This window comes from Neodiprion virginianus, chromosome 4 (genome assembly GCF_021901495.1).
Source record: "Neodiprion virginianus isolate iyNeoVirg1 chromosome 4, iyNeoVirg1.1, whole genome shotgun sequence".
Classification (NCBI taxonomy): domain Eukaryota; kingdom Metazoa; phylum Arthropoda; class Insecta; order Hymenoptera; family Diprionidae; genus Neodiprion; species Neodiprion virginianus.
Window position 1 is genome coordinate 18,923,131 of NC_060880.1, and position 27,394 is coordinate 18,950,524.

General features: G+C 41.9%; 1 protein-coding gene across 5 annotated transcripts; it reads left to right on the forward strand.

Moving 5' to 3' along the window:
- The first annotated feature begins 319 nt into the window (after positions 1 to 319).
- Positions 320 to 26,200, forward strand: LOC124302927 (PR domain zinc finger protein 1). Of its 5 annotated transcripts, none has more exons than XM_046759520.1 (8): positions 320 to 970; positions 18,122 to 18,292; positions 20,242 to 20,361; positions 21,442 to 21,567; positions 21,771 to 21,897; positions 22,022 to 23,644; positions 23,936 to 24,277; positions 24,840 to 26,200. In XM_046759520.1, exons 2-8 carry the CDS (start codon positions 18,128 to 18,130, stop codon positions 25,058 to 25,060), a joined length of 2,724 nt encoding a protein of 907 aa, XP_046615476.1. In that variant the 5' UTR covers positions 320 to 970; positions 18,122 to 18,127; the 3' UTR covers positions 25,061 to 26,200. The 5 variants fall into 5 exon arrangements, with proteins under 5 accessions (XP_046615476.1, XP_046615481.1, XP_046615479.1 ...); XM_046759525.1 differs by lacking the exon at positions 320 to 970 and adding an exon at positions 1,656 to 1,676; XM_046759523.1 differs by lacking the exon at positions 320 to 970 and adding an exon at positions 16,169 to 16,343.
- The last annotated feature ends 1,194 nt before the right edge of the window (positions 26,201 to 27,394 follow it).

The window sequence follows — 27,394 nt, forward strand, 5'->3', positions numbered from 1 at the left end:
ACCGTTGCTTTTGTCGATGCAGGAGAATGTTGAACCGAACCGAGGAACCGAACCGACCGCCACGCGAGAAGAGAACAGAAAAGAAGAGAGGAGAAGAAGAGCGAAGAGGAGCGAAGAGGAGCGCAGAGGAGAGGAGAGGAGAGGAGAGGACGAGAAGAAGAGCGGAGAGGAGAGAGGCTGCTGGAACCAGCCGACGTGCCGCTGGGACTCTGCGTCGACGACTGTTGCTGGTCTCGAGACTCGACCGAGACTGTAAGGCTAAGGCTAAGGCTAAGGTTGCCACTCGCGCTGGCTCGCGCTGATCGCTCTGCCTCGCCGCCGCTCCTCCCCGCTCGCTGGCTCTGCCCACCTACCCACCGCCCGTGCTTACCCACCTTCGCTACCATCCGAAGCGTCAGTTTGAACACCGCGGCTTGCTCGCAACAACCATCGGTCAACGGTTCTTCGATAGTTGTCGCCGGTCGCGTTTTACTCCGCGACGCCATCAATCCGTTCAACCCAGTTATAGCTGCGCCGGCAACCTTGCACTTCTGACAATCGGCTCCGATCGGTTTCATTGAGTGTCACGACGGCTCTTCTTCGCCATTCCCTCGAGATCCCGAAGAGGTACTCATGTTCGACGCGACAAGTGTGACTGACCAACGGTATTAGAGAAAGACTGTCACTCCCGGGTGACACATTCCGACAGTTTGTCCTCTGACCATCGTAATCTCACGCAGGCTGTGCTTTCGTTACTTTGTGTTTTACGCACCGCAGTTTACTGGTCCGGGACTTTGCGGACCGGAGGAGCAGGGATGTAAGTGATTCCGAGTGCGGGTTTCGACGCTTCTAACGTTATTCATGCAGGTTCTGGTTGAATACTCAGTGTTGTGGAAAACGATATCGGTATTACACACAGTGCAGTGCGTCCTGACAGGGCTCTTCAAGTTCGCCACACGGACTCAAGCTGCGGTCTTTCGACGAGCCTCAGGTGAGCAACATCGTCGTTAAATACCATGCAAACACGCTCGTCGAGATGCACAAAGTGCACACACGGAGTTTCGTTATTTTATCCGCGTGTGCGCCGCCGCTCGTTGGTTATGCAACCGGTCAGTCGACGACTTGGTTAAAGGAGCCGGGAGGCAGGCAAGGTCATGGCGATCATCAGCCGGCTTCTTCCTCGGTCCGCAGTTCCTACAACGAGCAACGAGAGTCTCTAATTAGTTTCGACATTGCGCAACGGTCGCGGAACGCTTTTGGCGCGATGCTCGCGCAGCTCGCTAGTCGGGTTCGAATTTCTTTTCCCGCGCATTTTCGTACACCCTGCGCTATCGTCCTCATCGCCCGGGGCTGTTTCGAAATCGAATCAAGCCGCGGATATTTCGCCGATCGGTTAAATCGGTTCGAAAGAATTTAGAATGACGCTTGTTTAATTGATCGGCCATCTCGTTGTAAGATCGTTACACCGCTGATTCGGCGATTGTCGCCAAGTTTGCTGCACGCGCTCAAAGCTGAGTGACGACAATCGCACGATTTCGTGCACTGCTCGGCCAGAACCTGTTACTCCCGTCGTTCTCGTCGTCTGCTGCTGCAACGCGAAAGCGCCGACATGTTGCGTCGCGTTGCATTGCGCTCATGTAACGCCCGCCGAAAGACGACCTCCTCCCCCGACGCTATACCTGCATATCACGGTCTTGGTAACTACGGATACACCGTTAAACACACTCGTATTTCCTAATATGTCATAACGGTGTAACTCCGCCATTGCCCCCTCCCCGTGATGCATTCGATGAGAGAGAGAGACAGAGAAAGAGAGAGAGAGGAAGAGAGGGAGGTGGGGGCGGCTTGATGGCGGAGACAGAGGGTTATTCCCCTCGGCAACGGTATTTACTAGTTTTCCTTTTTTAATATATATATATATATATATATATATCATTGCTATCCTCGTTCAGACACTTTACTTTTTATATCACCGATCATACCTACCCCCAGATGTGCCCGGATCTCGTTGAAAACTTGGGCGAAAATGCAAGTTTTCGGTTTCCTTCAACCGGTTTTCGACTTGCTACACTTTCTTACTTTAAGATATTTAACACCGTGTTATGTGCGCAGAGATTGGTGCACTGCAATTCCATTTTTAATCGATTTTCACGATTTTATCTCGGGACACAGTTTTAAAAGTGTAACCTAACAAAAATATGTCATAGGTATTCCATATCTCCGCAATGGAATTCGATTATTCTCTTTCGAACGCAGTCAATAGTTCGAAAATACAAATGTCTGCCATATTTATTTACAGTAACCTCACGATTTTACTGTTACATCATTAACCTATGCAGATCGGAATGCAGATGTAGTAAAAACGTTGAGCTTTCTAATTGTAAAAACGAAAATTCTTATCACTTGACGTGGTAACACTTTAAACGGAAATTACATTCACAGATAAATTACTTAAGTTGATTCCTACACATATAGTAGCAACGAATTACAAGACATAAATTCTCAACGGTAAATTGCAATTATAATTGAGGCCGTTACTGTGAATTACTGTATACGTAATTCGGTAGACATAATTCTTCCGTCGTTGTGACTCAATTGCCTCATATATACATATACATATGTATATAATTTTTTTCATCAATCCCAAGAAACAATTACCTTATCGATCCGTAAAAAAATATTCGTTGAATATGTGTAATTATTGAATGAATCAAGTTTAATTCACCGATTGTCTAGTTGAGTTTGGAGTTTGGAACGAAGAATAGTGCATTTGGTAGCATTAACGGTGCGAAAAAAACCTTCAACTAATCAAGTCTAATCAAGGCTTGTTCGTCGCAATTTCAACACAATTCGTACAATTTCTTATTAACTTCAAACATAAGTTGGACCGCATTCTGCAATTTAAGTGTATGTAACATCGGTCTCGTTAACCAAAAGGATGTTAACTAAACGGAAATGATTGTTTGCCCGCAAATTTCATGGATTCGACTTTGCTATTCGTATATTCATCGTGTTTCGGGACCTTCGAGTCGATGCCTGTTATCGAAGAACGGCGAAGCCGCTCGCGCGTTACAGTTTCTATACGGAATGCAGTTTCGAAAAGGGTTTTCGGAATTTGCACGTCGAAGGTATACAACATAATATAGTAATGAATGGTTGCAGGTGCCTACTAATGTGACGTAACGGTACATTCACATTCACCACCGCAATATTGGCACAGCTACGAATTGCTTGCTCATAGCTCAATCACGCGATGATACGTGTGCATCCACCCCACGTATGGATTACGAGCACAAGTATAAAGTCGGGTGTATGAAGAATGAATGCAACAGTTTTCTAGAAATTAATCAAACTGTCCAGATCAAATGCACTCGTGGAGAAGCAAAATTCATTTTCTGTATAGTTTGGAAGGGGAAAACTATGATTGTTATAAATTTATCGTCGTTTTGCGAGTTGCTGCGAAAAAGCTCAACGATATTGTTGTTCACAGATTTTTTATTCAAGTTCCGATTTCGGCCCTGCGCTGTTTTAGAGTCGGATAAATTTTTCTATCGTGACTGACTTACCAGCAAAATGCTAAAACGACCTTTAGAGAAGAGAGTCGTATTTATTTGGCAGATGATTACTTAGTGTACAACATGGAAACAGACTTTACTGAAAAGAAAATATTGATTTTTACAGTCATTGAATATCGTTCTGAATTTTGATCAGCCGATATTTCGTGCAATACGAATGAAACTAAAGGATTATGAGAAAAGATTCACTGAATTTCGAGACCTGAAATTCACCGATACTTGAAAACAAAAATCATTCTTATCAAATCTGAAAATCGGGAAATCGACATTCAAACCCGACGATTTCAATTCCAGCCTCCTGTATTTCACTGATCCTGAGATTTAGCCTGAAAGATTATTCCGACCGTGTTGGAATTTGAACTGTCGGCATCAGTTAAGCCGCGAATATATCTGCAAGCAGTAAAGCCAAAATCTACGGCATGAGGCTGCTTCGGAAAACATGAAATTCGCGAACTTATAGAGCGGCATGAAAAATTGAACAACGTATTTCATAAATATTTACCCTCCTACACGTTAATGCCACTATAAACTGATCATGAACCACATCAAAGCTGGACATTTCGCATTTTCTGCCTCAGGCAAGAGTCGCAAGTCTTATACAGGCATACCTCAGACACAGAGCATCGCAATTAGATCCTGATGCAATAATTAATAGATACGAAAACCGACCTTGTACGAATTCGGGATGTCCTGCACCCAGAGCGTAACGTAACGAACCATTAAGAGAAAAATAAACAGAATTAAATATTATTCTGAAACTCAAGAATAGACTTGATAAAACATGAATTCAAGTTTGCAAATATTGATTATTATAATTTACTGGATTTTCATTCCATTACGGGAAGGAATTACTGTTACATTTACTACTACTTTGTAGTAAAGTATTACACTCAGACTGTCGATCTAGTAACTCTCAGTATTACTGTAAAAATCACTTCAACATCAAACTACGCGAGTCTCTCTGCATTTTTCCGGATATTACAGTAAGACCGTCAGCAATTTCATTTCCACGTATACAGATCCCAAACTAAATTGCAAATTAGCGTCAATTCTTCATCAAAGTGCAGAACCTCACTGTACATCGACGTCACGAAGTTTAACTCCCTCCCTCCGCCCCCAAACCTGGCTTTGCACGCGTGTTCACCGTAGCCAGCCATAGCCAGCCATAGCCAGCCACGGTCTAGGCATAACCCCCAACGCTTCTATAACTTCATAGATAATACAAAGATACAGATACAGATACACGCGCGTGTATATGGGTCCTCGCCTGTGTGTACCAGGCGTATATCCACCACCGTGGCTTCAGCGGCCACGGTGTCATTGACCGTTCTACATTGACGCGCTGTGGCTGCCGTCTAACTGAAGTCACGGCCAACCATCAGCCGTGAGAGATTCCCTTCACTTTAGCCTTGCCTCTTCGCAAGGACTGTACGTTAACTTCTGCCTATCGACGGCTGCGAGCCATTCTCGAGTGCGAGCAAAGTCTCCATTTTTTCTTCGTTTTTCACGAGGTTTCAACTTTGCCTCACCTTGTATTTTTTCTATTAGGGAAAATTCGTTCTGAGTTTTGCAAAATGTGGCTTTCAACGATATCAGTAAAGAATTAATTTTTATAAACTTTACATTTATAACTGTTGTATCTGTTGTGTTGCTGAAATCAACTAAACTTTGCTGAACAGAATAACTGAACTTCACCAGAATTTTTGCAGATTTTACCGCAATTGTCGTACAGATTCATACGCAAAGTACTGCTCGCAGAATATCGTTACCAATCTTTTTTCCCTCTGCTAATTTCTACCTCGTCATTTTTTATCATCTGCAGATAAACATGTCGAGCGATTCGGGTCGTTTAATTTGACAGGAAAAAGGAAGACCTATTCGTACAACTTTCATTTTTGGATCAATATACTCGATGACCAAATTTTACATTAACTACTTTATATAATCTTAGAATTTAAAACAGCCGAATAAATCTGGCAAATTTTGTGATTCACGTTTTTCAATTGGTACTTTATTTTTCTTCGATTCATACCGTGCACTTTTAATTCCTTGATTTTTTGTTACTATTCTTCCCCCGTTCCTACCTCATACTGACAACTGTTAACATCCGAAGGAACATGAAGTTCGAACATCAAACGCTGAATAATTGCATTTGAATGAAAACGGTATCGTGCCTCTACACTATAACCAAACAGCTGCAGTACGATATTCTAACCGTTCGTTATGTAAGGTGAAAGGGCAATGACTGATTGTAAGAGTTGACATTGGCATTGGGCCTTCGGTTCCACAAGGCACTTAATTCGACCGGTATAATACGATGATTGAGAATAAAGGGTGCGAGTGAATTCAATTACGCATCGCGGTGCGCCTGCATCCATGATCTATAATCAACCAGATGGACGGCCGTTCTCGATTATTTCTATCGTATTCTGCAGTCCGGTCAGTCGGCGAGTTGGTGACACGCAACTAGCATTGTACGTACAACAAGCAAGGAAGGCTTATGTGATACACCTACTACCTACGATGGGTGAAAATAATAAGTCGGTCAAGGGAAATTCCGCGCTCATTTTATAATACCGCGACAAAAGAACGACGGAGTTCTCGACGATCGCTGTAACTCGGCTCGATGCAGAGAAAAAAATTGAGATGCGAATGAAAAATTGTTTCGGTCAAAGACGCAATTTTTAAAAGTCAATTCTCAGGCCGTAAAAGAGACGCTCCTTGGTTCGGCGATCGGCAATGTCACAGTTAAATTGTATGTCCATAATTATTACGCGCGATTATATCTGCAGTGCAGAAAATTTGAAGCATTGTAGATAAAGTTCGAGAGGTTTTTAAATTACGAAAATTTATATACAGCAAAAAAAATCAAATTCAACCGCAGATCCAATTAACCAACAGCAAAGGAACCGCTATCTTCACGTTATACGCACGTCACCATTGAAATTGAAGATTACAGATAGTAATTAACATTACCATCGCAATGACAATGATCGAGGAATTTTTCATTCTTTTGTTTCTACCAAGTTTTATTGAGGCAAAACACACAATAATAATTACTAGAGTAATAGCGGAAAATTAATGAATAGCAAAGATAATAATACTAGTAGTAATCAAGTTTACGATAGCTATCATCGATGAGACAAATTTCTTGTTAAAATTTGAGAAAGTTTAAACGAGAACGCATCGACCTGAAAATGAATTCAAAGTCTAGTTAGTTCAAACAGAAAAGAAACGTAATAAAATAAGGTCGAGGAGACTGATACTCTTTTTCTTTCTACTTTGGATAAATACAGGGTTAAAAAAAAAACAATATAAGTATGAACGTGTATATACGTATAATAATAAAACAGGAACAGCAGTGCAGTGCAGTACAGACATTGGCAATGATCGTTGTTTTCGACGGAAGAAAGAATTATTTATAATACGTAGTGAATATTCGTGATGAAAAAAAGCACGTAAAACGCAAGTTAATAAACGATGTAAATATATCAAATATAACAGCGATGAAGCGAAACAGTAAAAATTTGAATAACCAATTGAAATCTTGCCGCAAAAGAAAAAACCGGAAATCTTGGCCAGTGAGGATATAAAAAATGATTAAAAAATGATTAAAAAATCCTCTTAAAAAGGATTACGCACAAGTGAGATAGGAAGACGGGAGCAAAGTTTCCCCCTCTTCCAGAGTAAATAAAAAGTTTTAAATTCGGAAAAAAAAATGCAGAAGAAACTGGAAACGAAAGAAGGCGCAAAACCGGCGGTCTAAGAGTCCGGCGTGCCGGTTGATCAAAGTGTGCTATTACAAAATGGGTTACGCGGCGCAAGAGAGTAGCGAGGTTCAACGACCGCCACTCGCGGAGCCAGGCCGACCAGGTAGCGAAATCATTATAGCGGTCACCTAACTCACTTGGCTGACTCGAGTCGGTGCTCTACTACTCGCCGCTCCGACGCGACGGCGAGCTGCGTGGGGAGGCTTACGGTGTTTGCGGCTCATCGTCAACCCTTCGCGGCGCCTCCGTGCCATTGAAAGCTGCGCAGCGGCCGTGCCTGACCCTCGCTTGTTCCACTGCCCGGCTGTCTGACGAGCCGCTGACCGCCGCCACTTCCACTTTTGCCTTGCGTAAAGTCTGCGCGAAAATACTCTGGAACGGTAGAACGCAACGCGGATAAGGCAGGTTTACAGGTTGCGAAAATTCTCACTCAAGCTACGTAACAGAATTTTAAAGGCACTCCGTGGCGTGGAAAGGAATTTTGATGCGATCAATTTTAACCTTTTATTAACCGGATCGGGGAATACGTGTTATATTTTGATACTTGTTCCATGGGGGTGGAAATGTGGAGGCGAAAATATTATTCATTGAATTTTAATGATTAAGAAGTTGCGATATGGAAGAGTCAAAATTTAAAACGGTAAAAAAATAGAATACCTGATTGACAAATCATCGGAATTATAAATATTTTCAACATTGTATTTTCTGCGATTTTTACATTCTTATCCTCACCCTTCGCGGATTTACTGCTTGTTACATTCGCATTAACAATAAATCATTTTATTCGCAAAATTAATTCTCTACGAGTGATGGGAATTTAATTTTTCGTAATGTTAGTAACGTATTGTTTCTTAAATCATAAGTTCCACGATTTTACAGATTGGATTTTTTCCAGCAACATGACAAGTTCAAGGGAAACGAATCAGTCTCATACGTTCGTCTGTGAATGAAATGAGTTACTTTTCATTTGAATCGGTCCAATTATATGCATTTTGACATTATTAACAAGGAGTTTACAGTTGAATTTCAATGTTGAACCGTTTTTTTTTCTGAATCACAGAGAATTTTCAATTCTATTTAACTTAATCGGTTTTTGTTACACTTTTTACGCCTTTGATTTGTCATGTTTTTAACCTGACTGTACTCCCATGCATCCTCAACTCTTTGGATGTAGTGCAACGTTATAAAATGGAAGAAAATATTGATACCGCGCTCTAATATCGCCACTGAATTAGGTAGGTCACGGATTTCTGCTCTTCACATTGTTTCTGTCTTCGAAACAAAATGAAAACCCTCAAAAAGACGAAGTAGCTTCATCTCCTTTTTAATACTTAATCTTTGGCGATAAACGACCTGCAAGGAATGACAAAAAGGTAAATCAATAAATCATATTGATGCACGCAATGATTTAGAGTCGCTGCTGTATTTATTTCTTCCTTTTTTTTTCAATTTCAACCTCGTCTTACCTTTAACGATAATGATGTCAACTGCGGTTAACCGGTACTGACGATTAATCACTATCTATCGTGTGACGTCTATCAATCGCACGGTGAATAGACGTGCGGATTAGATAAATTCGCGTTCCACGGCAAGTTTTTATCTCAAACGATAAAGAGCGGAATTTTCTTTCTCTTCGTCCGATCTCTTTCTTTTGTCCAAGATTATTGGTAATTGACCAGGCTATCGGAAGATTTCAGGTTAATCGTTAGTCCCATTTCCATGACTGATCGTGACGACACGTATAACATTAATATTTTCGTATAGAAAATAATCCTCTCCATGCCTATACTTTAAACCTATTACCTGCACATGACGAAAAGAAACGGTATTAGGAAACAAAGAACGTTATTTCGAGTTTTATATTACAATATTCCGACTTTTTACAAATACTGCGTACAAAAAAGAGGTTACAATTACTGACATTAAAATTGACATATGACCTGGTAATATTCTACATTAATCAACAACAAACCTGACAAAAGCGCGATAAAATTTGCAAAATTTTTTGCAATTAATGGTGTGAGTAAGAAATTTGCATCAACGTTGCTAGAGTGGTTATTTTTACCAAACGGTAAGTAATCGTGGAATTTGATGTGACGTCAAGGGTTGATCTTTATAGTCAGTTTAAGAACGGAGGGAGAATATCAGGGGAATTATTATACGGGCATGATGAAGGCTGATGTAAAAATGAATCAGGTCAGAGAGGCACCAGAAGTAACTGCGGCCGCAGCCTTCGGCGGAAACATATTCCATCGTCGTGCCCTCGATATCTGCCATCCATCTCGTAGTTGTCTAACCTTCTTAACCGGCGAGGGAACGTCCGCCATATTTCTTTTCGATATCGCGCGTGTATTCGCCGATGTAATTACGGTAGCAAATGAAATTCGAAAAAGCTATTTAGGTGTGACTTTGTCCGCCTTGCGTTGGAACCTCAACACTCGCGATGCATATACGTAACATAGATATCGAAGAATACAATAGCGATTAACTTCTTGGGTAATGTGGAGTTAATCGATCTAACCCAGTTTCGGAAGTACATATTATGGTATAGGCGGGAATAAAACATCCGATTGATACTACGTCCAAGATTTTGGAATTTTATGGGTTAAATTTTCAGCTTTCAGACCATCCTCGAAGGCGAAATCTTGCTATAAACAATTCTTGCCATCGTTGGGTTTGAATTAAGCTGTTTCCGGGCGGTCTTTGAGCGCTAAAAACGATCGTACGATCGAAATGAAATCGCAAGCGGGGTCACCGGCGGCCATGTTGATCTCTTCGATTCACCCGTAGTGAAAAATTTCTTTGTTACCCAATTCGTGTCGGGCTTGCAGTTACAGTCTGTAAAAATGACGAAACATCATCTCGAGCGAAAGAGAAGAAGGTATAATTTCTTCCCGTTATATTCATCCGTGGTGAATGCGGATTCATCCAGTGTGTAACCTACGCTCGGATGCGAGGTTAGTCACACCAGATGCGAAAGAGAATTCGGTTTAGAACGACAGTGGAGCAAGAGTGCGTTGGCCGCGGTCAGCCGGGCGTCGGGACGCACGCGTCCTAGCGTCGTCGCGACGCGTCAGGACGGCCGTGAATTCGTACTACCTGCACAGCCTACGCGATGCGAACGAACGAACCTGATCGCGCGACGCAGCGTTGTGCGTCCCCTTCACCACGGACTCGCAACCTGCCACCTATATAGGTACTGTTATAATCATTTCGCCACATTCGGGTCAACGAACTCGTTTGGCTTCTCACGTCGTTCTCTCGTAGGTATACACACGCACATGCACACCTGTGCCTCGTCTGTGTAACCGCGCTGGCGATATTCCTAGCTAATTTTCAGCGCCCTGTTGGAAGCCACTCGCGACTGGTGAACGAAAACCGAGGAACCAAGGATGACGGTTTGAGATAACCGTAATAATCAGCTATGCAATCATATTTATGATTTTGACCGGTGAGAGACACATAGCAACTAGATGTGAGAAAATAAAATGAGATTTATAAAAAAAAAAATAAAACGAGAAGTCAAGTTAAATACACCGTTCGGATTGGTGCACAGCAAGTTTATTCTCATCTTCGAAGAAATTAATCAGGTCGTTCTGATAAATTTTGACACAATTTTATGCGGCCTATGCTCACCCTCTGTATAATCCGTACAAATATATATCACAAACGAGATATATGCACTGACAGTTTTCTCAACTGCTACGCGGTAATTTGTGAGCAAAATTCTTCCACCAGGATATGATACCGACAAAGAATACATTTTTATTTGGTCCAAGTGTGTTTGGTTAGCCGAACTAACGGTATTATATTCATTGTACGAAACGTACAGTCAATTGAACTATAAAAAGATAAATCTACTATAACGGTCCCTGTGAGAACATTGATTACGATATTCAACTGTATCCAATCTACCAAATATAATAATAATTTTTCTGACGTCATTTGCAAATACGGCTGATTTCTACGTCCCTGATGTTTTCTTTTATTTTTATTTTTTTTTTTTCTTCACTTCATTTGAAATAAATTATTCAACTTCATTCGCACCTTGTCAACCGCATGCAATAGCAGAGTATTAAGTCTTTGGTAAACTTTCCAGCCTGTGCTATCAAAGTTCGGTTACAAATTCTTTCCTGGAATAAATTATGGCAATCGAAAATTATCGCGGATCAAGATCCTCAATAGGCTTATTTTCAGCCCTCCCGCCAGCTTCGTCGCATGTGGAACGGTACACCGTTACTTTCCTCATGCCCTGTGTTTAGCTGCCAAAAGTGATACCATTCCTGAGCCGAAAGTACGACAATTACGGTAGACAGTGCTCAGCGTCGAGCGAATTCCGGAGTGATTTAAAGCTTGTTCTGCTGGCAAACTCCTTTTACCCCAGGAGAGCTGAGCGCCATAAACATCTAGTAGGGCTCCATTGCAACTTGTATTTATCACCTCGCGGAACGTCAATCTGAAAGAATAATTGCGACGATGTAATCGTGTTCCTTGTAAATATCACGTCAAATTCATGCCGGTGATCGCAGGTTTTTGCAGATTGCAGAAAATCCAGTTTCAAATTCGACCGTTATCCAAGCGCGGAAAATTCAAACCTTAAATCTGATAACGAATCGCAATTGCGTAACCGAGGAGCATGGTGGGCCGAATTTTGTCACCTCGAGGTCGGCGGAGCGCGCGCGTCGGCGGAACCGTGAACGGGATTTCGGTTTCAATTTTACTTTTGACGAAGGGGCGAAGCTCTCCGGATGTCAGGAGCCGCGAGTAGAGGACCCACTCGAAGTGACGACCGACATGGGGGAAAGGCGGGGGGGGGGGGGGGGGGGGGGTTCGCGTGAAGAGGTACAGTTAGCCGCGTGACGTCACGGCGTCCGAGGAACGGCGGTTTTGTCCGGCTTGGAGCGCGGGGCGCGATTTGTACGGCCGTAAGAGCGGCGCACTGCAGAAGGTATTGAAACCTCTTTTACTCAACCGGGCAAGTATAGCCGAACCCAAGTAGGACAATGACCGAGTGAGACCTCCTTCAGCGTGCAACCTCCTTGTTGACTACCGCCTATCCTCCTTCTCCAGCTCTGCTACCGCCTTCCGCAGGCTCTGCGCTCCGCGCGCCCGGGATTTTTCCGGTTTACATTCTGCGATACCCCGAATCGCGGGGTTCCCGCCACGCGGAAAATCCTGCGGACCTCCGTCGAACCGGTTGCCGTTACGCAAGGCGCGATGCCGATTTTCGACGGAAGACGATTACTTTTCGGTAGTTTGAGAAATTTTGAATTGCTTGCAATCCTCGATCATCGACAATAACTATTACACGCCAGTATACAGGTATATAAATTATTATTCTGTAAATTTATTAACGATGAGTCAACTTGCCGCGTCGATCGGTTTGCCGAAAAGTGAAATTTCGAGACTCTAAATTCCCCCGTGATGTACTTGGCGGTTCTTTCCATTCATGAATTCGCATCTACACACAGGTATACATGGTGTACACTCATTCAGCGCCTCGATGTTACACCGCGAACAGTCGGCTAGTTCGTCAACGATGCTAACCGAAACACTTCATTCCGTTTTTGTTCGTCCTCGTTTTATCGCGCTGCGAAATATGCAGCTTGACCCTAATATGCGATGAAAATGTCGGGAATTCAGTGTTTCAAATTAATTTGGTGAACTAATCGGATCGGTAGACTATAAGCAAATTGAGTACATTTTTATAAATATGAAATTCGCTCCGATCGTAACTTTCTGGTTCTTGAATTTTGTTCGTTTACTTATTTTCGATGTCGAGAATCAACGCTTCGTTATTTTGCAGTAAAGAATTTTTGTCCCGAAATTGACGTGTCTTGAACAAAAACTTGCTCACGAAAAAAATCTTCTTTTCATTGATTAAGAAACAAAATTGGATATGTAGGCTTTTTCCCGGAGAAGTCCAAAAGCTCTTAAAAACTGATGTCAAATCAACGACTGACGTAACGAACGAGTAAAATAGGTCACTCGCTTAGTTGAAGATTTTTCGAAAAAGAAAGCGAGCAGGATAACAAGAATGAGTAAAAGTGTTTTCAAGATCGAAGAGCGATAAAGCCGAATCTGTACCGCTACACAAATTATCGTTACGTTGAGCAGTGGGCCGATAATTAGTCAGTGATAATTAACCGCACCTTTTGTATTTCTGTATAAACATCGTCGTTAATACTACATCTTAATGCCAATGAGTTTACGACAGATTAAGTGAAACGGTTTGCCGTTTCATGGACGAGGAATTTCCTCGGGTTTACAAAGCCGGCTTCTGTGAGACTAGCGATTGGTGGATAACAACGCCTAATGGTCGTCCAATTTGCCTTATATTCTTCTGACCAAGACTAATCGTCTTACGATAGCCGCGTTCAATCGCCGCGTGAATTTTACTGCACGTCTCCGCAGTCGCTGCGAATTCCACCGGACGTGATCAACGCGTTTAGAAATTTTCTAGCCAGGTCAAAATCGGGCCGCTGTCGCGCGCGTTTCGCAGAGTGCCACGTATATTACATGCCGCACAAGTCTGTCGAGCGATCCGAATTACGAAATTGGATCGTGCATGTGCAAATAGTTTTGCAGAAATCAGTGTGCCAATTTTTTCGCGTTCAAATAAATCCAAAGAGATTTATTTGCAAAATTGTTTATTGAAACTAGGGGGGCATGGAGAGAATAGGTAAAATTACAACGATCCATTTATTGTTCTCCTAAAGAAAATTTTCTAACACTCTAACACCTCAATCAGCGTATCGTGTTTCTCCATTTAAACTCGACACGTGAATGCTTTAAACGATGTTCCGTTTTTCTGTATCCATTTCACCTTGCGGCAAACTTTCCGCGATAGAAAAATTCTAAGTACGCGATAGTAAGATGAGAATTCTCTGTCTTGTTCCTGCTGCAAATTTGCGAGAGTCAGAGAAATAGGAGAAAAACAGTAGCATTATTATTAACTCGAAAATGAGAGTTCTCTATTCACGCTCATCCTCACTGACTAATTAAATGATATTTTTCCGCAACAATCGTGATCTTCATTTCTAAACGATCAACTCGATTAATGGACACGTTACTTTAAACATGCAAGCCGTCCTTAGGTTTTTGCGAAACATTCTGGATTTTGACTAAGCGAATCCTAAAAAATTAGAACATTTCGCCCTCATAATTCTAAGAAAATGTATACTGAACATGATACTTACTATAGTTAAAAATGCTCTCACCATTTTTCTGTACCGTATATTTCAAACTCATTGTGTTGAGTAATAATTCTTGTATTTCCTTCTTCCAAGTTTTCTCTCTTAATTCTTACCCCAGTGTGTCGATGTTGGAGAAAATATTCTGACAAAATTGTATCTACGCTCCTGTCATCTGACGTCAGTGCACGTGTATTTAACCTTGCAATCCATCCGTCCACCTCACACCCACGCCACTACTACGAGCATAGATATGCACGTTTGAAGGTCACCTTCGTTGGTCCGGCGAACGCGCAACCACCCTGGCATAAGGTCACGCCTCTCCCCCTCCGGATCAATTCTTCTTATTATCACAGAGATTGACGTAGGAGACGATTGATTTTTTACCCACGGATTGGCTCAGTGCGGACAAAACGACGTACGGATAAAATTTTAATTTTTTACAGTTATTTCTATTCGGTCTTCAATTATTTATTCATTCAATTTTCAACTTAATTTTTTAGTTATTTAATATTTAGTAGAATGAACTTTAATTCGGAAAAAGTTAATTGAATTACAGTTTTTGAGACTATAAGCTTCTGGTATTAGCGTGTCTCACTTTTCCACCCCGTGCTTTGAATACTTGTATAATATATTGTTTCTGGACTTTGCCTCGCTAATTTCGCATGGAAATGAATAACAAAAATTAGAGAACATTTTTCAAAATAATTAACGCTACTGAATTGCGGTTTAACAAGGTCCGAATGTTTATTTACAAAGATTTTCAAAATCTTTATAATTTTTTAGGGGGTGAAAATGAGACGGTTCAAAAATTGCTGTAGGTAACTGTCGAAAGGTTGACATTCTGGAATTCAATTCTTCATGAACTCAAAGGATTTCGAGTAAATTTAAATAACTTCAGTTAGCACGAAGTGAATTTGAACGTCTGCGTGACTTTGACTACCCTAAACCGGCTCGAATTGAAATGACTTCGCGTGTCTCGACACAACATCAATTTACTTAAAGTGATTCGACCCGACATCACGTGACTTCGAGTCAATTCGAATGACCTCATACAATGCGATACGACTTCATGTATTTTCACAAAGTCACATCCTCAAGTGAAACCGAATTTCTCAAAGTGACCGAATATTGAACCCCAAACGTAACCGAGTTACGCAATCAAGCAACCCCGGCATGATTACAAGAAATAATAGGTCAAAAAAAAAATCATTCGCGCTCGTCCATTGCACCGAAACACCATCGGAAGGATCGCACACCGACCATCATGCAGCAGGAGGGAATGAAAGCGCATGCGCGACCGACGTTCGGAACCGTGCACGCGGAGTTGCCGGGGGGTTTCGCGAAGGGGGTTCGCGGAAGTCGGAGAGAGAGAGGGAGTTTCGGGAAATGCATAAAAGAGGAGGACCGACTCTGCCGGCGCAACGCGGGTCGATGGGAAGCGCATCAGAGAGAAATGCACCTCGTCGTTGTGTTGGTGGAGGCGCAAGCCGCGTCTATGCGCCTGCATCGGTGTTCACCCGATCACACCCGCGAGTTGCGCCTGCATAGACGTTTACCAACACACACGGCACCTCCGCGTTATCGGTGTTCGCCACCGAGCGATGCACACAGAAAGCTCTTCGCCTGCAGCCGTCAGCCCGACCAGCCAAGCTGAGCCGAGTTGGGCTAGGTCAGGCCTCCCCGAGTTTCACACTGTGCCAATCGCGCGACGCGGTACCCGGAATTGTTGCGAAAATTTTCACTAGAAACATATATTATTAACGGGACAGATTTTTTCATCAATCGTTCGCTCGACAGCGATATATCGCCATCGCCGCTATCCGGTAACCGAAATTCGAGTTCTCGATTATCGTGATTTTTTTTTGATCTTTTTTTTTTTGTTCTTTTTATTTGTCGCAATGTTCGCCCGATCATCGAAAGTCCGTTATTGACCCTTTTATTTGTCCCCTCGGAATAAACCACCGAGTAAAAGTGTCGGCGCGATTCTTTTTTTTTTTTATTTTTTTATTTTTTCGTTGATATTTTTGGTTTTGTTTCTTATTCTTGGCTCCCTATCTTTCGCTTTCTTTTTTTTATCCAATCCTCCGCAACCTCTTTCACTATCTAATGGTTGACTTCGGTGTAACGCGTTACGAACAACTCCAAGTATAAAGTCATCAGAGAATATACACAACGACCGAATTGGCTTTCGTTGAGTATCGATCAATCTGGAATTTTAGTGTTTCGCGAAATAAAAAAAAAAATAAAAATGACAATGTCGAATAAGACTGATTTGTGATGTTTATAGTGAAACTTGATGATGACTTTCGAAGTAAAACGAAGAAAGTTAAATGTTAAATAAAATCGAACTGGAATTATTGACGATTGTGAATGAAAATCCTGTGTTTGTGCTATCGAAAACTTCTAAACCTAACACAGACGTTGAAACTAAGGAATAAAATTTCTGAACAAACTGATCGAATCCGACATCATTCGATAAGAAGATAAGAAACGATTGTTAAAAAAAAATAGATTACGCATTCAACAAACGTAATAGTTACAACAACACTGTAGTAGCAAGCATTAATTTTACCGTGTAAGATTAAAAAAGAAGTGCGGTGATCGGGTAGTATCGACGAATAAAATCAATACAGCTTGGAAATATAAATGTTGAAAACAGTGAAGCGGACGTTGAATGGCTGGAAAAAAAAAATTTTCCGAAAAAATATATTACGGCACAACCGTGTGAAAATAGGGAAAGTTGTTATTATAATAACCCAGTTACCGATAATTCCTTCGGTTTCGCTGAAAAATTACCGAATCACGTAAATCCGCCCCTCCTCGAGTTCTCAAGTGTTAAATATTAATTCAGCGCTGTAAATTCCGGATCTCGGATTAAATATATAAGAATACAATCAAGCTTAAAGAATATGCACAAAATCAGGCGATAATCTTCTCAGCCGTAATATAAAATTAAGTGAATATAAGAAGAAAAAATTAATGCAGTCGAGGACGAATGCGGATTAGGAACTCTTGGTACGTTAGCAAATTTCGGCGTTATTTTAAGCCCGAGGTGTTGCGGAAGGACCGCGTATGGAATGCGGGGTGGGAAAAGATCACAGGAGAACGGTAATGGCAGGGGATGTGAACCAACTCCGAGCAAAGAACTCCATCACTCTGCAGCGAACCGATCAATGCACAGGCCAGTTTCACTTTCGTAGCGTTAAAGGGTGCACTCAGTCACTGCACAACGTTATACCTATAACGTAACTCGCGATGCGGTCTTACCGAGCGGAGGCTAATTTTCGTTGAAGTAAATTCCGCGCTGACGAGAAAGGTAAAAGCTCTTACGAGGCTTTGGGAATTTTCTCCAAACGGAAAAAGACGCCGCGCGGCGTTCTCCAGCGTTTGTTTAACCCCGTTCTCCATCTTGAAGCAAGCCGAATTCCGATCCTAACAATCTTGGAAAAAGGAATCTGAAAACGCGGCTGCTTTTACTCTTTAGTAAAGATTTTACCGGGGGAGTTAATGCCAGCCCGTTCCTCCGCCGCGCGATTGGATTCTCCATTTTGGATTCACGCGCCCCGAAAGCCAAACTCAATTTTCGAATTTGTTGTTACAGTAAAACATGGAGGGCAGCGAGTGGGATCATGGCACCCTCAGGGAAGAGGAATTCGAACAGCATGCAGTCTATTTGGTGCCCGACGTCACTCCCAGCCCCAATGACGCCAACCACGCCGAAGCCTCTTTGCCAAGGAACCTGGTCCTCAAGCCTTCCCAAGCCCTGAACGATGTAAGATTGAGCTGAATTTCTGAATTTTTTGAACCGCAAAAATTGATCGGAGCCTCGAATTTTTTACATAATCATCATTCTACCACTAAGATATATTTTATTTTTTATGCATATATTATCGATTTATCGCTGCACCAACATCAAATTGTCACAATAGTTTCGAGAAAATACTCTACGGATGACCGTGATGAAAAACAAAAAAAAAAAAAAAAACAGCAACATCATACTTTATTTTCTGATTGTGACTGCAAAACTTATTTTCATTTCTTTCGGTGTGTGACGATGTTAATTTCGGTGCGATATCAGATCCCCGCAGAAGTGATTTCTTGTCAAAACCAAATTTCTCTCAAAGTGCGTGAATAAAACAACGATTCACAAGCCTGAAGTGGAGTTTTTGAGATTAATGCTTTGATCGATTCTGAGAATTTGGTTACTTTTGTTTCGATCCATGCGTCATGGAGTTATTTTCTTGTGAATAGTTATCCTAACGACCAAAATCAGATCGTGGATTAACTCCGAGCCTTACTACCAACAACCGAGTCTTAGTGCTGAATAATGATCATTCATTGTTCATTTCTGTATTTATAAAAAAATATCAACTACTGCTTTATAAGATCAGAGAATGAAAATAAGTTTACTCGTAAGTTTCTGACGCAAGCTTTAGGGGAAAAATGAACTGATTATACATATGTACCTACAACGTAAACAAAATGACGTTCATTGCAACATATGTTGTTATCAATGTTCAACCACATAACTATCGTAACTATGAAATGTTTACGAGGCTAAAATTAGTAACATTAATGTATCGAAACCTTGAAACGAAAACTACTATTTTGCTCCTTTGGAATACCTGACGAAGTTGAATTTACAAAATCTGAGTTTGTTGATACTGTATTAACAATTTACTAAATTTCAAGTAATCCTAAAGTTGCAAAGTAACGACTTTTTCCAAAGATGCATCATTGCATTAACGTTACAAACATCAACATGATAAATGTTTCTTGTTTTTATGAAATAGACGTTTTTAAAATACGCTATTCACGCGTATCATTTCGTCATGTGTGACAGTAAGTATTGAGAAAATCATAGTCACGATGACGATACATCGTATCCGGCTATTTCTGTCAATCGATTCGTTGGCATGGGTGGGAAAAATCGGATTATATTTAGGATGAAATACTTCTTACCTGACATTTGTGTCGGTGCAGCAAATACCTTTTGTAACTAAAACAAGTTTCCTCAAAACAGTTTATGTATTGTGACGGATATATTGTCGAATTTTATTGTGTATTGCACGAGCTGAAAAATAGCGACAGACTAGAACGTTCCAACTGACATAAAGCTGAATTTTTATTACTGTTTTACTTTGAATTTTTTTAAACTAATAATCCGTACCGTTGATACTAGATGATTACTCGAACTTGGCAACAGTATTTGGACGGATGTTTAAATTTTGTATATCAAAACAACCGAATACTAAAATAAGGTAAACAACAACTGAACGATTCAAGAGATTTAATGTGTGGTATTTAAAAGTCAATTTATGTTTCGTCAACTGAAAGAACTGAATACTAAGAAATAAAATACCGAAACTAGCGAAACTAATTTCTCTTAAAATTCGATACCCGACAACGTCAAAATCCTAACTACAATACGGAAATATGTAGTCTATTTATTAATCAGAGATGCAAGCTGCTACATTGATCTAAACTGAATTTTCCGAAACTCTTGAATACCGTACAGAATTGCTGAAACTCTACTTCCAGAGGCATTTAAACTTCATGGAGTAAAAAAAAAATTGAATAAATAACTGAGCCCAGTCATCAAAATCGTCATTTGACTGGAACAAAATTTGTAAAAATTACTTATTTCCCGCACCGATTTTGTGACTAGCATCGAAGCTCTTCTAAGAATTCTGAAAATATCATCGGCAACTGCTCTTTCAGGTCCTTGGAGTTTGGAGTACAAGTTACATCCCGAAGGGAACTAGGTTCGGCCCTTTAGTGGGACAAGTATACACGAAGGACTCGGTGCCGGCAGACGCTAACCGGAAGTACTTCTGGAGGGTGAGTAGTACACGGTATAACATATCAGCCATAGTGCAGAGCCAACAAGATAGCCGTTACCCGCTTGCAGTCGTTACCCGTTGCATTAAACACGAAGCAAAGTTATGAGTAAGTTGATAAACCGCGTTGATAGTACGGTACATTACGCCTCATACATCTTCGTGCTTTTCCGCGGCGTTTCGCCCGCACGAGGTTCACGCCAGTTGCGGGTACCGTTAAACCCCGGAACGCCTTTTGGTTTCAATAGAAGATAGCGATCGGCGAACGATTTACATGATCCACGTGTGCAACTCGAGCAGGTTGCGTAACAATTTTGAACGGGCGATCATGCAGTCCAATCGAATTTTCTCCTGTCGTTTTCCGTCCAATGGCCCCGAAGAACGTGGAATCGGACGGAGCCCTGTCCCTTCTCTGTAATGTTATTTACCCACTCGTTTACCGTTGCTCGAAACACTTTTGAGCCTCTAACCCGCCGAGCGAAAGGTCGCTCCTTACACCGGTCGGGAACTCCGCTATGACATGCTATTTCACTGTTTTCTTCAGCTCGCTCGCCTTGCTGCCAAGAAGAACGGTTCTACTCAAGGCCGATACTCTTTCTGTTCTCTCAAGGAAACTGCAGTCAATAGCAATTATTCCCAGTCGCTTTGAACTCGTACAAATCAAAGACCGTTCGAAAGTGTTGACCGACGGAAATGAAAATGGCCGGTTCTGGCAACGGTGAGACTGATCGCAGGCCGAGTGTATGATCAGTAAAATATAATGGACTGATAATCAATGACTAAAATCGGAAACAATTAACACGCTTAATGACATCATCGAGGCATTAGACTGCAGCCATCAGCTATTGTGAGATAATGATGATAGCTGTCTTTCTAACAGTATTCTTTGTCTTCTCTGATGTTCCGTTCTTATTGTTTTCTTTTCTTTTACGCGCGGGCTTTAGAGTCCCTAATTCTTTGTTACGCGATGAGGACTTGACGGCTCTGCGCGTCACATGGGACTTACAGTTTATTTAACGATTGTAAAGCGGTTCTTCTATTATTGCTTATACGTTTGTTTCTTTTTCTTTATGGTGTGCAGGTATACAAGAACAACGAATTGTTCTACTACATCGACGGATATGACGTACAGAAATCAAATTGGATGCGGTACGTCAATCCTGCTTACTCCTCAGAGTCCCAGAACCTCATCGCTTGTCAATACAAGGTAAGCATCATCGGCGATGTTGGATTTATTCACATAACTCAGGACGACATTAGTCGATTCTTAATTCCGAAGTCGCTGATTAATTTAAAATACTTTCCGAAAGACTTCCAACAGTTGATGGTACAGTTACACGGAGAAATAGAGTCTAAGGAATCAAATCACCTGGAGAGTAACTACGTTTGTTTTCATCTTACATGTTTCAGACGAATATTTATTTCTACACCATCAAGCCAATCCTACCGAACCAAGAACTCCTTGTGTGGTATTGCAGGGAATTCGCGGAAAGGCTCAACTACCCTTTAACCGGAGAGCTGATGCTGCAAAGAATAAGTAATTATAAGTCGCTAAATGACTGCGATATGATATAATTGAATTTTCACCTTTGCGGAATACTTGTATGTTGAAGAAATTGGTGTATTATTTCTGACGAAGGAATGCGACGATTGTGTTACAGGACAACAGGTTCAACAGTCGGCAATAACGACTGAAATACCAACGTCCGTTGAAACGACCCCAATGAAGGAGGGTGTGATATACGAGAGGCGTTCTCAGATGACGCCAACTGACGGCTCCGTGAGGTCGGACGAGGGTTACCACTCGAATGGCTACCACGACGAGATACTGACACCGCCCGAGGAGAGTAGTGAATCGGATTCGGAGAACAACTACGTGTTAGACTTCAGTAAGAACGCGAAGGGTCCGAGCAGCGAGATACTGAAACAGGATAGCAGCGTGGCGAAAAACGAGTATCGTAAGGTGAAGATAAAAATCAGCAAGACGTATAACAACAATAACAACAACAACGGCTTCAACAAGAGCATGGAAAACATACAAGAGAGGGACGAGATGTTGAGCGGTGCGACATCGCCGGACGTCCATCAGCTCCAAAAGTCAATCTCCCCGACGCTGGTCATCCAGAAGAACACGGTCTTGTCATCGTCGAACGAGGAGCCGGTCGAGAAGATGCCGAAGCAGTTCTACGAGCCGGAAGTGAAGTCCTCGGGTCTTCCGGTGCCCGGAAACCGACCCCAGTACCTGACGAGCTCCAGCAGCATACTGGAGAACATCCTCCTGCGAAGCAACACCGACAGTAACAATAACACCAGCGGGAACGGAGCAAACGGCGGCGAAAACTGCACCCCGAATTCCGTGACCCCGCCACCGTCGAGCCCGACGGAAATGGCCTATTCCTACAAGAAGTCTCACAGGTACGGTAACATCATGCCATGCAGTCCGGACTCGAGTTCGAACCTCCCGATGCAGACCGAGCTACCCGGAAACGGGGTCAACTCGACGACCGGTCTGCTCCAGAGCAACGCTGCGCTGCATTCCAGCACCGGAAGCCTGCACTCCAGCAGCTCAGGCAGCGTTGTTCTCCACTCCGGGAAGCCCCAGCGGAAGTCGAAGAGCCCATCGCCCGCCGCCACTATTCTCTACTCCACCTCATCCATCACCCAGATTCCCAGCGAGTCCAGCTCCGTCTACCTTAACACCAGTCCCAGCCTTGCCCCCATGTCGCCGGTACAGTCCCCCTATCCCTACGGCCTCTACCACCAGGGTAATCACCTCCATCACAACGTCGCCCCGCTTTCGATAAACACCGCCTACTCGCCGACCCCGACCAGCATGTACGGGGACCGGAACGAGCGCAGAATCGAGTCTCACCACCAGCTTCCCACCTCGTCGACGATGCAGATGGACGGGAACCAGGCCCTGATAACCGGCACGCACAACCTTCATCTGGGCCATCATCCCGGACTTACCATATCGAATTCGATGAACAGGTACTCCCCGGCCAGCTCGCTATCCCCCGATGATCACGGATGCTCGCAGAGCGGAGCGCTCAGTCCCAACTCCCAGGGGTCCAGGGGTTATCGGTCCCTACCCTACCCCCTCAAGAAGAAGGACGGGAAGATGCACTACGAGTGCAATGTATGCTGCAAGACATTCGGTCAGCTATCGAACCTAAAGGTTCATCTCAGGACCCACTCAGGGGAGAGACCATTCAAGTGCAACGTTTGCACGAAGAGCTTCACTCAGCTCGCTCACCTGCAGAAGCATCATCTGGTTCATACCGGTAATTTTTTTGTCCATTTTCTTTCGAATGCGGCTCAAAGTTCCGAATTCGCAAATTTCAGACACTAGACCGTTACATCGAATGGTTGAAACTCCCAACGTTACCAATTTTCACATTTTATGCTTCACGGCATATGTGAAGATCATTAGTGACGTTTGGAGTTATGACCATTTCAAACTCTAATCTATGAGGAACCTTGACTCGCACCCTTTTCTTCTTCTTTGATATTTCGTTATAGTGCCGTCGATCTTATCTTTAATTATTTTGTTCGATCGCGTTCTTGTTTTCCAGGCGAGAAACCGCACCAGTGTGAAATCTGCAAAAAGAGGTTCAGCTCTACGTCGAACCTCAAAACCCACCTGCGCCTCCATTCGGGGCAAAAACCCTACGCCTGCGATCTCTGTCCCGCCAAATTCACCCAGTTCGTTCATCTCAAGCTTCACAAGAGGCTTCATACCAACGAACGTCCCTATACTTGCCAGGGTTGTGACAAAAAGTACATCAGCGCTAGCGGCCTAAGGACACACTGGAAAACCACCAGCTGTCGGCCAAACAACATCGAGGATGAACTCGCTCTTGCCGCTGCCGTTGGATCACCAAACTATTATGAATATGGGCCCGATATGAGCGTGGGTAAGTTACTCCTCCGTCAAGACTGGAGAACAATGCGTGGAGGAAATGAAATCACAGAGTTAGTCTGATCAAATTGTTCTGGGTAACCGAAACCACTGTTCCACTATCTCTTCACTCTTTCGTGTCACAATGTCTGATAAAAACATTTGCAAATCCGGCTTACTTCACTGTATTTAGAAAATTTTCTCCGCTAATTGCCTGTACAGTTAGTCAATTTGCAAGTATTCTTAGCTTATGTCAAATTCTTATATCGTGTTGAATGTCCAATATTTATTTTCGATGTAACGTCACTTTCTGTTACGTAGGGTCCGACCAAACCGAGGCTTTTTTAGTTCATCAAGTTCTGCTTTTAGAAATTAAATTACTCTTTTTACTTGTCTCAGGACTCTAGGTATAATCGAGGCTTCTTGATTAGTTTGAAAAGTGTCAATTCGGATGAAATCATTCCTGAAACTTGAAAATCTCACAAGAATCTTGCAAATATTGAGTTCAAATCAGTCGGTTGAAAATATCTTCACTTTTTTCAACACATTTATATAACTTGAACGATTGTTGTTTTCAGGAAATATGTCGTCAAAAGAGTGTGAGCTCGAACACATCGAGAATTACGAAAGACGCAGCAACAGCGTCGGGAACAACGTAGTTGGTTCAGGAAATGCGGTAGGTGTCGGAAACGGTCACGGACACGGACCGCATTCGACGTCGTTGCACAATTTGGAAAACTCGGTGGGCAGGCCGAGCGTGATAGAGTCATCCCAACCGCACATCATCGAATGCACTTAAAAGAAGAGAAATAGGCAGAGAAGCTAAAGACCGTTGAGAAAAGAGTATTAAATTAAGCTAGTTTCAGAGCGTATATATTGTAATAATAAGCGCGCAAAATCCACCCACGGACTCGGTGAATCATATAAGGTGTATGTGATATTCGGATCGAAACGGGTTTCGCGATAATTTGTGACACGGTGATTATCGGCCCTGGAATCAGGGTGAAAGCGGGCTGAAAACCCAAATTCGAAAACGATGAAGCAAAAAAGCTAAAACAAATTTGGGCCCCTCGGGGCGCCTTTTCAAATTCCAGAAACTTCCGACTGAGTTCTTCCCCTTCTTCCATCGACTCATTACAGATTCTGGAATAATTGATATCGATTTTTGAATGGTATGATCGAAAACGCGCCCCATTAATCCGGCTTTGTAAAAGGTGCTAATTACGTTAAACTGCAATGTGAGAACCAAGAGATGAGAAAATTTCGAGGGAGTGGGAAAATCGCGATCGAAGAATCGCTCTAAAACAGGGTACCGTGTTGTTTATGGTTACGCATGCCTTGATTGTGACCCCCGCACACAAGCCAAAAATTGTGCGATTTTAAGAACGCAGCGCCACGCGTTCCGAAGAACAGATTCCACTCTTTTTCTACGATTATTTTTCCACTTTTATTCATGTCTTATATCGTAACTGTTGAAATGTCTGAAGGGTTACTTGAGGGTTCGGTTTTGTGGATCGGAAAGTACTTCTATTTATTTATATTACATATTGTAAGATATTAGACATAATATTGTTTCAGAACTTTGGCGCGTGGCGCTCTCTTAGTCGGTCACCGTTATAATGCATTGTGCAAGGTGCAGTGCTATGCAATATTATATAGGCGAATTGCGTGCGACGTGGTAAAGCGTACAGAAGTATAAAGAGGAGGAGGAGGAGGAGGAGAAGAAGAAGAAGATTAAAAAACCGAGGAGATATGAAAGAAACGAACAAACAAATAAACAAAATGGCGGATTTTGTCGGCACCCGCCACAACTTAAAAACCAGTGACGACACGACTGCAACTATACGAGACCTGTACCTGTATATACTAACATTATTGATTAATTATTCGGTATTAGAAAAGTAATTTAAAGGTAAAAGAAGTGAAAACAATTTAGAAAGAAAGAAAATAAGTAGAAGAAGAAGAAGAGGGAGAAAGAGTAATTGATATGTAGAAAAGTGACGCAGAACAAAAAAAGAGAAAAGTAATTAAAGAGATACACATTTAATTTAAAACACTCTACAATTCATTCAGATATTATATATATATATAAATATATATATAATATATATATATAAAAATATATATATATAATAATAATATATATATATATATAAAATATATATATATATATACGGTAAGAAACTGTGAGTGAGTGCAGGGTGATAGGCGAAATCCACGGTAACTTGATGTTTAATATTCCTCTGATTCGTTAATCTGCAAAGAGGTATTTTATGCATTCTCACAGATCCCCGGTTAATTTAATTTATTCCCAATGCGAAGGAAATCCTCTTGTTTCCTGTAGTTTTTACCTTAATTCGAGTTACTTTGGATCCAGTGTTATCACATACAAAATACAAGAATGAAAAAATAATAACGAAACACAAGATATTTATGTTAATCATAGGCTAGTAATTTATTAATCGACCAATTATTTGTCTCCTATAAACATATACACAGAAACTGGCGCGCGCGCGCCCGCATATTACTTATATTATTTACAAATCATTAGTCGCGATTCAATTCATAAACTACTGTTCTATGGTTTCAATTACATACAGTTTCTATATAGTAATATTAAAAAAAAAAAAAAGAAAAGAAATTAAAAAAGTACAGATCAAGCGAATACGTAAAAACGGTACGATGCAGATCGCTCCAGCTGCTAATTATTACTATATGAATTATTGTATACCGTACGTATATAATACACATAGAGTTACACACCTGTTACATACACGCAAACGCGCGCGCAAACACAAACACACACGCATTATCGAAATAAATTTCAATCGAAAGAAAATCTTTCAAAATACTCGCATAGTAAAAAAATACCAACGATAAAACGAAGCTCAAAAAAACTTGAAAAAAAAATGTAAATTTAAACACATAAATGATATTTACTCGTGGCTATAAAGTCCTCTGCAACATTTGAAGCAAGGAAGGAGAAAAAAAAACTGTTTAGAGATAGCCCGAGGGCCTAACTATTGATACTTGCAAATAACGAAAAAAATTTATCTACGACCTTCCTTCATGCAAACGCATAGCCAGAGCTTTCTGCATTTCCACACCAAACGCGAGTTATCGCATGCAACGT

Coding starts and splice junctions, on each gene's coding strand:
- LOC124302927 (XM_046759520.1), top strand. CDS start 18,128: ATGGAGGGCAGCGAGTGGGATCATGGCACCCTCAGGGAAGAGGAATTC. Junction 18,293..20,241: donor CTTCCCAAGCCCTGAACGAT/GTAAGATTGAGC, acceptor CTGCTCTTTCAG/GTCCTTGGAGTTTGGAGTAC. Junction 23,645..23,935: donor GCATCATCTGGTTCATACCG/GTAATTTTTTTG, acceptor CTTGTTTTCCAG/GCGAGAAACCGCACCAGTGT.